The 13,716-nt window shown below is 37.7% G+C and overlaps 1 protein-coding gene across 1 annotated transcript in view; it reads left to right on the forward strand.

Annotated features, from left to right (window-relative positions):
* Nucleotides 1-13,716, forward strand: part of LNPEP (leucyl and cystinyl aminopeptidase) — a 75,407-nt gene that overhangs the window by 46,796 nt on the left and 14,895 nt on the right. Inside the window, exons 8-12 of the mRNA XM_016216149.2 lie at nt 576-707; nt 4,144-4,275; nt 6,484-6,644; nt 6,897-6,985; nt 12,855-13,038. Of these exons, the coding sequence (XP_016071635.2) occupies nt 576-707; nt 4,144-4,275; nt 6,484-6,644; nt 6,897-6,985; nt 12,855-13,038 (698 nt within the window). The remainder of the gene's footprint in view (nt 1-575; nt 708-4,143; nt 4,276-6,483; nt 6,645-6,896; nt 6,986-12,854; nt 13,039-13,716) is intronic.

Genomic DNA, 13,716 nt, shown 5'->3' on the forward strand with positions numbered 1-13,716 from the left:
ATTAAGCAGTGAGATTCACAGTTTCACCACTTGGTGGTGCCCAGAATGTTTAAAAGCTTCTAATATATATACTAGGGGAGCTTATCTGCTGAGCTCTCAAAGAATTCTCTCCGTTTAAGAGTTATATTTTATTTCAAATGAACCTCAGTTAAAGGAAATGTATATTATCTTAATAGAGAAGCTGGACTGTATATAGTAAATCGACTTAAGGACCAGTTTTTATTTTTGTTTTTTATTTCAGATTTTATTTTTAAAATATACACAAACTTTTTTAGACTATTCATCTTGAATATCAGGGTTTGGCCTTTGGTTGCTGTAGTAATAGAATCTTAATTTATCCTTATACTATTTTTCATGTGGCCAGGAGATTATAATTTTATTTTTAAATTTAAGGACTATATGTGAATGTCACACTCTTCTTCTATTTTCAAAAGCTTATGTTCTGAAGTTTAGTGAATCTGGTTATTTTTTAATAATGTCCTTAAGCAGTAGGCTAATTTATATAAATAATTGCTATACTTGCCTTTGCCTTTGATCCTGTTCATGATTTCCTAATCTGTTTAATTTTATACTAGTATGAAGATTTCTTAGATGCTCGATTTAAAACCATGAAGAAAGATTCCTTGAATTCATCTCATCCAATATCATCATCTGTTCAGTCTTCAGAACAGATTGAAGAAATGTTTGATGCTCTTTCCTATTTTAAGGTATTGCTTTGCACAGTAGTACCTAGAGTAGGTTTCAAATTAATTTCATATGTGAACATGGTTTATATTATTTAAAGATTAAATGAGTGTTATTTTCAGGTATCTTGTTAAAATTTACAATATTTGTGTCTATTTAAATCTTGATCTTAACTTTTTCTGGGTTATTCTCTTTTTCTCTGACTCTCGTTTATGTTTTCTGACTAGATTCTGGGCAGTTAACTAGATCTTATAGCAATATATCTTTTAAAATTGGTTTAGTCTTTATATCTATAGACAGGATATGTCCAGGGAGGGTTCTAAGCAAACCCTTGGCTATGTTATTCAGGATTGAGGTATATTCCAAAGTCAGAATTTCCAAAACAAGTAAGTGAACAGACATTTTAAGAATTGAAGATTAGGAGATTCCAAGGTGGCTGCAGAGTAGGTAGAAGCTACTCTCACGTCCTCTGGCACCAAACCAGATTTATAGCTAAATTATAGGGCAGTCAACCTGAATAACCAACTGAAGGACAGCTGAACAGTAGTATTATAACCACGGATTTACAGAAGAGCCCACATAGAGACTGGTAAGAAGAATGGAGATGTGAGGAGGGCTGGCCCCTGCACCCAGGTGCTGTGGCTGAGAAGCCACAGGGATGTCTTGGCTGCAAAAGTCTCCCCTGAGGAGTGTGGGGGTCTCAATCCCATGCTGGATCTCCAACCCAGAGCATCAGAGCTGTGAAGACAAACCTGCATAGCATCTGGCAGTGCAAATCAGTGGGGACTCTGTCTGCCTGGAAGACGAGGGTGTCTGCTAGAAACCCAGGTGCTCTTTTAAAGGGCCAATGCACAGCGCCTTGGGGCTCCAGTAGAGGGAAGGCAACTCAGGGCATATGGGGGTCATAAAGAGAAGATCTACAAAGAAGATCTTGATGGCATGGCCCTGAGGAGAGACCTGGAAGGTACAGCCACTGAGGCCCCTGTGCTGAGTCCCTGTCCCACACCACTCCCAGGCGCCACTTCCCAGGGTCTGACACTCCTATTCTTGCTGCACCAGCCTGGGGAGTACACTAACCCAGAGCTCCAACTACTGGACACGCCCTATCAAGTTTGAGTCCTGAGGAGGGGTCTGTTGGATGCACCCAACAGGAACCTTTGGTGCCCTCTCTTTCTGGAGAAGCTCTTGGCGGTTATTGAACTGTGTGGCTTTGGAAAGGGGACCATTTTTGCCCCACTCCAGCAGGCAAGGCGGCTTCCACCCCCAACAGGAGACTGTTTTGATTTGTCCTGCCAAGTCCTGGTGGCCCTGCCCTGCTGAGCTCAGTTCTGAGGTGGGGAAGGGAGTGCTGCTCAGAGCTGGGACCTTTGGAGCCCGTCTCCTGCTGAGGTTCTTGTCTGGGACTTGGTGGGGCGCTGGATGGTGTGGCTGCAGAGTAGGGGAAAGGGGACGTGTTTGCCTCCCTCCTGCTGGAACAGCTGGCACCAGCCCCAACAGGAGACCCAGTTCATCTGTCCTCCCAAGTCCGTGCCATCAAGAAAGTCAAAGTTTAGGTGGTGGGTACTTGTGAAGCAATGAGAGATAATATGTGCTAAAGGAATGGTAGAGTATTTTTGTCTGAGATTATGAAGATAAATTTTTGGAGGAAAATGGAATGTATTGTACAGGTTAATTTCATAGGATTTGCTAATGGATTAGATGTGAAATATAAGTGAGGAGTCAAGGATGACTTTAAAATTTTTGTCTGAACAACTGGAAAAATGGAATTGTTACTTGCTGCATTGGAGAAGACTATTGGAGGAGTAGAATGTGGGCAAGAAGAAAATAAAAAGTTCAGTTTTTGAGATACCAAGCAGGCAGTTGGGTATGAGTCTGGAATTTAGAGAGGAAGTCTGGTTATATATATAAATTTGAGATCAATTAGGAAGGAAATTTGGAGAGAGAAGAGAAGAGATCTGAAGATTAAATTCCAGGAAACATCAAAGTTTAATCCTTAGGAAGATGAGGAGGAACCAGCGAAAGAGACTGAGAGGTTTAGCCGGCGAACAGTGGAGACGAGAGTGGTGCCCCAAGGCCGAGTGCAGAAGGACTTCCAGGGAGGAGGGATGGTCAGTCTTATCAAAAGCTGCTTACTGGTGCTTGAGAAGTTGAGCCTGAGAATTGACATTGGTTTGACACCTTGAAGTTCATCTTGAAGAAACCTGGATAAAAACACTTCCAGTGGAGTGACGGCTGGCAGGTGGCTCAAGACAATGGAGACGGCAGATGCAGGCAGCTATTTTGAGGAGTTTACTGCAAAGCAGGAACAAGAAATAGGGTGATGGCTAGAGGAGGCTTGAGGTTAAGGAAAGGAGGAACATCTTTTAATTGTTTAAAATGAGTAATGTTACATAGTCTGTAGTTTTAATGGGAAAGTTACAGTAGAGAGGGAAAGTTGGTGATGCAGGAGAGAAGGGGAGATGTTGGAAAAGAACGAATGTTTAAATGTGTAGAACATGTGACACTGTGGAGAGTAGTAGGTGTTAAATTCAGTTCATGTGTATGTGCTAATTTTAATGACTTAACATTGCTCCATTTTTATCACAAGTGAAATTTATTCAAAAGCCATTTGAGTGCTTACTCTGGACTAGGCATTGTTTTAATCATTGGAGTTGAATTTTTCATTTTCCCTTCAACTAGCACACAGTCCAGAAGAAATGAATATATATCTATAGCAGATGCGTGAGGTGATATAAATTGCTTTTGAAGCTAGAGAAATAGGATTTCTATCTTGAATCAGGGAAGGTTCATCGAGAAGGTGGTGGTGGTTTTAAGGTTGAGAGTGATGATGTGTGCATCAGTGAATATAGTGTGACCTTAATAGGTGCATGCCTGATTCTGAATTATTAGTGTATACTTAGTACCCTATACATTTATCAGTTCCAAACATATTGGAAGGGACACTGCAGGAAGAGAGATCTTGGTTCGTTCAGCAACATGATATACTAAAATTAGAAATGAGTGTATTTCCTAACAGAGAGACTTTTGAGAGCTGAGCTCTTCTAATTTATTGTCCCTAGCAGTGTGCCCATGAATTGAACTGGTACCTTAACCATTGGGGATAAGAGTGGGGGTACCACAGAAAATTTGGCATGTTTTTCTATTAAAAATATAATCGTCGAGCTTTTTAACACTAACACTGAAACAGTAACTGATAGACCACATAAAGTGGCTCACAGTAGAATTAGTGCACATGGAAATCTACTCCATTAATTCTTTTCAAATCCTTTGAAGTAATTTTAAGACAATTTAAACATAGTTCACATCTGGTTATATGAGACTACATAACAGTGTGTTATAACTAGGCTTTATATATGAAAGTATATGCTTAGATTGATTATATTCTGAATTTAGATTCTCAGTTCTATAGTTCTTTTGTATCCTATTTTCCTCCCTTTCTCAATTTTTTTTTTTTAATAGGGAGCTTCTCTCTTGTTGATGCTGAAGACTTACCTTGGTAACGATGTATTTCAGCGTGCTCTTGTTCTTTACCTGCATGATCATAGCTATGCATCCATTCAAAGTGATGATCTGTGGGATAGTTTTAATGAGGTAAGTTACCTGGATCTTTTATTTGGCTCTTAAAGTAAAAAGAGAGAAGTTCTATTTATATTTGATCAAGTATGCAAATAAGCTGTTGTACCAAAGACAGTTGTTTGAGAAAGAGGGGGATGGAGCTTAGGATATGAATATTTATGAATAGAGCACAGAATTAAAAGTCAATAAATGGAATTGCTAGTCCTAATTGTTGAAAAATTGTGTGTGGCCTTGTGTAACCATTTTTATTCTATACCTTAATCTCCATTTCTACTTTGTAGGAAAGTTGTCTTTTCCAAATTAATGTATATTACTATATTTTCATTTTTTTCTTCAAAAATCTTTTTTTATTCTTATGCTTTTGCAGTTTTTCTACCTCCCATTCATGATTTTTTTTTTGTACTCTGCCCTCTGAATTGCCCTGTCTTTTGGGGCCACGTTCCTCTGGAGTAGATGATACATCACAAGCTGGCTGCAATGGCTGCACACTGCCCTCCCACTGCTTTGCTGTTTGGATTTTGTTGTGCCTGCAAATATTCTAATAAGCAGTGTAATTACATACAAGTTATGCTTCATAGCCGTGCATGAGCCTGGCCTGCATCGTGCGTGTATGCTAACTGCCTAACCCTTAGAAGCATTTGAGTTTTTTACCATGATCTAGATAAAGTTCTTAAAGTTTAGAAGATCACAGACGTATTTGAAAATGTGATGAAAGTTCTGGACATATTCCCCAGAAAAATCACATAATGTAAAACATCACACACAGTTTCAAAGTCTTATGGACCCTGCTAAGAGCCCTGCTCTGGATCTTTTCCGTATGCTCGTCCTGCTTCCTCACCTTGTCTGAAACCTGGTGCTTTCTAGCTTTTAACCCTTTGCCCAGAAGATGTATCTGCCCTACTCTCTGAGTTCTCTTTGAGAAGAGGGATCTGTTTTTATTACCTAAAAGTTGCATCCAAATCATTGTTACTCCTCTTATTTCAGTTGAAAGCTGCATTATTTATTGTATACTTGTTCTATTATCTCCTGACATTTAGAATATATTTCTGCCTTCCTCGCTGATTTCAGCTTTTGTATCATCGTGACTTCCTATCCCAGCCTAGTCCCTAACGGCATCCTCAGGATTTTTACCATCCGCATCAAATTGTGCACTGGCCGCTTCATTTCATTTCTGCCTCAAAGACCAAAAGTGCCTTGCTTTGGAGCAAGCTTGTTTTCTTCCCAACCCCTTGTCCAGAAATAAATAGATCCCGGCCGTGAGAAATATAAAATTATTATCAAAGTGAACTCGGGAGGCTTTGCCCTGTCCTTTTCCGCTTTAAATAAGTAGGAATATGGTGACCAAGGTAGGTAGGCTGCCACAGTGCAGCGATACTGCCAAACATTTTAAGTACTTGGTGATTTTAGTCGCTTGCCATTCAAGTCTATATGTAATCTAGAAAAATAATTCGAGTCATAAGTTTAACTCACTTTCTTTAAAGAGATAGTTGTTCAAAAATTGCCTCTTAATCATTGATACCAAATGTTTCAGGGACAGTGGGCTTTGGAGGACCGGTGAACTTCTGACACTGGATTCTAGATTTCTGTAGATAAGTTTAGTTAATTATCTGGAAAAGAGGGTCTGGACCATCAAATAACTAAAAGAGGGTCTGGACCATCAAAAATGTACTGCTGTTCTCTAGAGAGACTTAAAGTCGAGGCAACTGACCTATTTATATTTCACTCTTCTGCTACTGCTGCTGCCCCCTGGCATTCCCACAGTATTAGTTCTTTCAAAGAAGAACTTTGACATTTATGAAAGCAAAGGGTCTGGAGAGGAGAGAAATCTGTACTCAGCTGATTCACAGGAGTAAGTAGCAGTGCTTCTGATTCTAGACTATACGTCATTATTCATACCTTCAGTGCTAGTCCTGTGAACTGAAAGAGTGCTCATATCTCCTTAGGGATTTTCATGAACACTCGGTTGATAGTATCTGCTTTTTCAGCATAGTGCCTCTCTCACACATCTTAGTAATCACTTAGTTCTGTTCTAGGTTACTTTCCTTTTAGCAACTGTTCACTTGCCTAGTTTAGAAATGTAAATTCAACTCAGCATTTGTGCTTCTTTTTTTATGTTAACACTAAATGTAGTCTTCATAAGATGTGGTAGAGAAAGAGGGAAGGATATAAACTGTAAAGTTTTTAAACTGTGTAAGCAAAAATAATTTATTCTTTTATTTATAGGTCACAAACAAAACACTAGATATAAAGAAAATGATGAAAACCTGGACCCTGCAGAAAGGGTTTCCTTTAGTGACTGTTCAAAGAAAAGGAAAGGAGCTTCATGTACAACAAGAAAGATTCTTTTTAAATATGAAGCCTGAAATTCAGCCTTCAGATGCAAGGTACATGCCCTCTTTCTCACCCTGCTAGCTCTTTTGTACCCTCAGGTTAAAGTATTTTTAAATGGTTTATAATCATAGGTTCTTATAAAATCTCTAACAAGATTATTCCTTTCTGGAAATACCTTGAAAATTTTCACCTTCCTGCCAAAAAAAGAAAACCCCAAAAACAAAAAAAGCAAAAATCAACAAATTTTGTGTAACTGACTGAAGTATTGGAAAGTGTAATGATCTTTCAATATTTTCTTTTTATAGCTATCTATGGCATATTCCACTATCCTTTGTTACTGAGGGAAGAAATTCTTCAAAACATCAATTGGTATCATTTCTGGACAAGAAATCAGGTTTGACTTAACACTTCTCTTATAAGAAATTGGAAACAGCATATTTTTAAAACATCTTACCAAGCAGCAGAAAGGAGTTCACACTTTCCAGTGTGCTCACTTTCTGAGCTGGTTTTATGAGTCACCTATATGTGATGTGACTTAAGTGAGCTTGAGTCTATGTATCTATCATGCATAAAATTGGTCTTTCTTAGTCATGTGACATAAAGTATAAAAAGTTGCACTGAAAGTGCTAGCGGTCCTGGTAGAAAATAACAAGTGCTATATTTTTATATCCTAGATAAATACTTTATGTTACAAAGTAAGAAGCAGAGCAGTTTTCTTAACCTGTGCTCTGTTGTCTGCTTTCTAGGGGTGGGCTGCAGCAACAGCATTTTAACAAGCACCCTCGATGATTCTTATGCTTAATAAAGGTTGATTCATGACCTAGATTTACAGTAAATAATTATTACAAAATGTCCTGTAGACATAGTATACATTTTTGGTAATGAAAAAAATGGGGCAAAAAAATTATGATGGCAAGGAAGGGGATAGTAAAATGTAAATATTGTATATGCTGACACACAACGAGTCTATAAAAAGTAGTTGAAATGTGTTTTCTGACCAACTGTTAACTACCTCTATGAATGCCATACCATATGTCCTCTTAATTTAGACCCTGAAAGAACATAAGGCTTCTGGGTTCGTCAGGAACCATTAGTGATGCTCTAGATTTATGGAAAGGGAAGGTTTCTCATTTGAATGTGTATCTGGTGTTTAATCCTGTATTTTTGAGAGTGAAGAGAAACATTGATGTGAGAGAGCCACATTGATTGGTTGCCTCCCACATGCACCCTCACTATGGCCAGGGAACAGACCTGCAACCCAGGTATGTGTCCTTGACGAGGAGTCAAACCCAGGAGCCTTTCATGCGTAGGCTGATGCTCTAACCACTTAGCTACACAGGCCAGGACAGTGCTGCCTTCTTTAATGAAAACAAAACTGCATGCTTTAAGTGGGTCCTAGAAGGATAGCCTCTTACCTAAGAAAGAAGAAATAATCTCATCTTCCTGTTTGAAAGGTACCAATAAGGACACTTTGCAAACCTCCCAATAGTCTGTAAGTTTTTGGTGGTATTCAAAGTAATTGGACAATAAGATATCTGCTCTTATTAGCCCTTTACTTTTTATCTCAGTTTACATATGAGCTTTTTAAACTCTTTGACATTTACATCCCAAAGCCTAACTCCTGTTTTTCTGTAATAGCCTTTTTATCTAAGCCCTTACCTGGCATGATGTGTTTCCACTGCACAAAAATTGTTTGAGCAACTCAAACAGGCTCTTCCTCTTATCTCTCGGTGGCCTCTGTTTATGCTGTTTTGTCTCCTGGTAAAACACTCTTGCCTCCCCACTCCCTTGATTGACTCCTGTTCATTCTTCAGATCTCACTTCAACCCTGGCTTGCTCCAGGAAGCCTCCCCTCACCCCGAGACATAGTAGAGGCCCTACTATGTGCTTTAATAACTTTCTCTTACTTCTCTACTTTTGTTTATGCTAAGTACTGTTTCACTTGTATCTGTCCCCACATTAGATGTGTCTCCTAATGAAGGTAAATATCATGACTGTATGAATCACTTTTGCAACCTTAGCACCCAGTAGGCATGCGAACATTTATTGAATGAATAAATTTTGTCTGTAATGAAGTGACTCAATTTCAAATGTCATGGTCGAAAGATCTAGGAAAAGAGCATTCAAAGCCTGGTGAAATTATATCTTTGTTTCCTTTCATTCAAAATATTCTTAGTAGGGGGAATATACAAAATGCACTGTAATACAGTTGTAATCTAGAGCTGGGACTGAGCCAATACACAGTGGAAGCAGTGTCTGTTGGTTCCTCTTCTCAGCTGTGGGATTTCCCTTACTGCTGCTGCTGCTGCTTTCATCCCTGGCAGTTCGCGTTTTGATGGTTCACATTGAGAATGTTCTGTCCTCACAAAAAAATGTTGGACCCTAAGGACAGTAGCTCTTCTTGGTTCCTGATATTTTAATGAGAATCACTCTTATTTTAATTTTTTCTGTTCTCAAAAGAAATGTAGCAGAGGTGGTGGCTACAGAGGCATAGTTTATGTCATATGACTTTAGTACAGAGTGTTATCTTGGTAGCTTATTAAATCTTTAGTATATTTCCATGTGTTCAGGGTTGCTGCGTTAGTCCATTAGCTCAATCAAATATAGGAGTTATATTTGGTTAACATTTTTGTCACTTTTCCCTGCATTCATGAATTTTGAGAAATGAGTAGTTGTGTAGAAGAAGGGCTGAAAGGCCGAGCCAGAGCAGCTCAGTTGGTTCAATGTCATCTGTGCACCAAAAGGTTGCTGGTTCCATTCCTGGTCAGGACACATACCTAGGCTGTGGGTTCGATTCCCCGTACAGATGGATGTTTCTCTCCCCCCCCCCCCCCCCCCCCCCGCTCTAATCATGTCCCTGGGCGAGGATTAAAAAAGAAAGAAGGGCTGAAAAGGGCCATTTGTTTTCAAGCTACATATTGAGGAAATTATACTAAAAAAGTGAGCGTCTCCCTCTCCCTTTTCTTCCTTTCTCCCCAACCCCCCTCGGCTCCGGCTCAATCCACATCTTACTCAGACCTCTAAGCCCTTTAACTGTAGGAAATTTTTATATTGAATCTAACTTGAAACATTCATGTTTCTAAAAGGGTATCACTGTGCCAGAAATATTACCCTGAAATTAACAGACATATCATTGGAGTGAAAGACAACTGGAAAAAAGAAGGAAAATCATGGAATTAAGATATTTATCATGTACCATCCCCTGCTCTTGCCTTTCCCCTAATAAAATAAAGGAGAAGAGAGGGCACTGCAGGAAGGAATGCTTTTGAACAGAGGGGATGCAGTTCAGCTGCAGGTCTCATGCTAGTGTGCTGGCGCAAACGACACAGGACATTTTGTGACTATGGAGTAAAAACATGATTTTTGTTTCTGTGTTTTAATGTTTCTTTACAAAACAGTAGTTGATTTTCATAACTCATTGACAAATGGCTTTTTAAAGTCAATATTAGATTACTTCACCTGGGCTTCTGCCATTTAACATTGGAGTTCTCATTGTTTTTCACTGCTTAGCAGACTGTGAAAATTGAACTGTTAATCTGTTAATGATTATACTAGATTAAAAACATATGGGGGCAGCCTCATCCACGTTTGAGCTGCAGGATGCAGTTTCCTCTCGTGAGTAAAGCTATTATATTTTGATACCTGTGGTTTTAAGGCTCTCTATTCTGGACCATTCAGAAGACCTGAAAGGGACTAACATGTTCACTCAAAGTGATAACTCTGCTCTCTCTGCTGTTGGCTGTACTGCTTTATATTCTGTCATCGAGATGACAGTAATAATTTCAAGTACACTGCCAGCTGCATTTCACCTCTCTACCATTTGGACTTGGCTAGGTTTACAACACAGCAAATTGCTTCTTATCAGCCAAGATACTATGTATTTCAATATTTTCCCGAATCCATCTAGTGGGGAAAATGCCATACTTATCATTACTTGCCTCTTTTTATGGGAAAGGGAAGAATTGGAGCTCTTCAGTCCTTCTCAAGGTCCTTTCTTGATAAAAGATCTGTAGAAAATTGTGTTTGGTGACCTGGTGAGTGTTGATATTTTTGCATTAGCTAATGACAAAATTAATTTCATTAGTCATAGTTTCGTTAAAAATGTCTTCAACTTGGAGCAGCTACTGTTGCCATCACAATTATTCTATAGATTTCATTCTGCTCTAGAAAAAGAAATAGACCATATTGATATAATTGATTTTTCTGCTATATCAGCAATAAAACAGAAGTTAGTATAGAATTTTTAGATGAAAAAGACATTATCTGATATGTCATGTTAAGACACAATCAGAATATAAGTCTTTTCCATCTTAAACATCTTTTGCAGTTTCGGTAGAATTAGAATAAATAAGATATTAAGAGAATCTGGTAAATTTTAATAATTCATGCTTTTGAAATTAATAGACCCTAAGACTTCAGATACTAAAGGATTTAAATGTGTTTCTAAATTATATGTGCAAAAAACCTTCACATAGCATTATTAGGATAGTGAAAATTTTAAAACAGCCTAAATGTTTCTAAATAGGAGATTGTTAAACTATGGTAGGTCTTGAAATTATGAATATTATGAAGATATTTGAAAACTGCATATTAAGACAGTGAAAAAATGGCAGAGGATGGAATCTGATAGGTGAAAATGCAGTATAAAAATAAATGCATATATATATGTATACATATGTTCATTGTATGGAATATTACATCAATTTAATTGTGTATAGGAAAAATCTTGGCAGGAAATATATCCCAAAGTGCTATTATTGCCTGAGTTTAGATTATTTTTCTTATCTCTCTACTCCTCTTTCTCTTATAATTTTAAAAAATTGTATTATTTATCTTAAAATGGGTAAGAAAACTTAGAGAAACATTTACAAGCCTTATTTAGATGCTTTAAAACCATTTACCATGACATAGTTATTTTGTTTATTCATCCATTGATTATCCAAGTATTTTTTGAGTACCGGGAACACTGATTAGCAGTGAAAAAAAAATAGCTCATGGAGCACATATTCTATTTTTTTTTTTTTAAGATATATCTTTATTGATTTCAGAGAGAGGAAAGGAGAGGGAGAGAGAGAGATAGAAACATCAATGATGAGAGAGGCATTGATCAGCTGCAGCCCGCAACCCGGGCATGTGCCCTGACCGGGAATCGAACCCCGATCGCCTGGATCCTAGGTCGACGCTCAACTGCTAAGCCACACTCGGCCAGTCGGAGCACATATTCTAATAAATAGTAAACCTTAAGACACTTAGATGTATACCCTTAACTATTATATTAAATTCATGTCCTTGTCGCAACTTTAAAGGACATTTCTTGATTAGTTATGTTAAGGATTTTAAAATTTATAACATATATTTGGTAGCCAACTTTTGTAGTAATATATTTTTGTAGTCATATAGTTTGTACCTCCTTATTAATTGTAAATTAAGTGAAATCATTCCATATAAATTTCCAACAATTCTCTCAGCATTTATATATGCAATGGTTGGGGCTCAATAAGGGCAAATCACTTTTCTATTATTTTAACTCAATTATTTTTTATTTGTACCTAATGAGACATGAATACTTCCCTAATGTTTATTTTGCTAGCTTTGAATTATGTGACTTTTCTAAATGGCTTTGTTTGTTCTTCCTTTGCTAACAAGGACAAAGGCTGCAATGGAACACATTTTATATCGTTCTCTCACGACTCCCCTGCTGCCCCAACCCACACACATTTCCCTTTCCCCCGCTTCCCTCCTCTAGCCACAGTGAACTTGGGAGCCAGTTTGGTGTGTGGATACCATGGATACTTTTTCTCTGGGTCTTGAACACTCTTTACCTGGCCAACATCTATATATGTTAAAGTCTCAACTTAACTGTTATTTCTTCCGGGAAATCTCTCCTAACTTTCCTTAGGGGATGAAGCATTTCTTCTGTGTACTTCCATAGAATATCATATTTTCTTTTTCCATCAGTAACATTTATATGAATTCTACCTGCCTGGTTACATTAGGCTGTAATATCTATGAGAGAAGGGACATAAATACCTTGTTCACCATTAAATAAGTAATTGTTAAATGAATGATTGGTAATCTCTGTTAACGTGAAAATAATTGTGCTGAAAGGCAGAGATTTAGTTTCTTAGTAGAATAATCAAATATAAAAATATACTATAACTTTGAAACAAAGCATCTGTTTAATTTTTTTTCTGGCCCTCTTATCCTCCTCTCTCTCTCTCTCTTCCCCACCTCCACCCCTCTCATTTTTTGGTCTGTATTAGATGTCATCAATCTTACAGAAGAAGTGCAGTGGATCAAAGTCAATACAGACATGACTGGCTATTATATCGTACATTATGCAGATGATGACTGGGACGCACTAATCAAACAGTTGAAAATAAATCCTTATGTGCTGAGTGACAAAGACCGAGCCAACCTCATCAATAACATCTTTGAACTTGCAGGGTAGAGTATACTTGGTTTGGTTTGGTTTGTTTGTTTTTTAAACAAGTGATATTGAGAAAAACAACATTTTAGAAAAACAGTTCAAAAGAACTAGCATATATTGCCTGTTAGATATAATTCATTTTGGAGGAACTGGAAAATGTAAGACATAGTGCTTGCCTTCAGGGACTTTATGATCTATATTGAAACATTAGCTACAAATATTGAACAGTTAAGTAACAAGATTTAAATAACATTTCAAGAATGTAGATGCCAACAGGCAGGACCCATATTTTCTGAATAAATTGATGTAGTTCAAGCTTTGTTTTATTTCTTGAGAGAATTCCTTTCAAGCAGCACTTGGTTTAAGTGTGATGCTTGGCGCTTACTCACCATATGAGGGACATCTCTGATATCTAGAGCTGCCTTATTTATGTGTATACTTGCTTCACCCATCACCTCATGCGGAATCCCAAAGCCAAGAATGGCAGTGACCTGGTGTATAGATTTCTTCAGAATAGGAAGATTACCAGTATAAGTTGTTAATGGATCTATAAACAAAAGAAATATTCAGAAGTGTTCCCTCTGACTGCTCTTGACCTTCCTATTTTGGTTCATTTTTTAATGAAATGACCTTATGTCATCTCAGTCATCATTATGATTTCTATAAAATGGTTAATTTAATTTATTTATTTTTAA

This window comes from Miniopterus natalensis, chromosome 3 (genome assembly GCF_054644295.1).
Source record: "Miniopterus natalensis isolate mMinNat1 chromosome 3, mMinNat1.hap1, whole genome shotgun sequence".
In the NCBI taxonomy this organism is placed as follows: Eukaryota; Metazoa; Chordata; class Mammalia; order Chiroptera; family Miniopteridae; genus Miniopterus; species Miniopterus natalensis.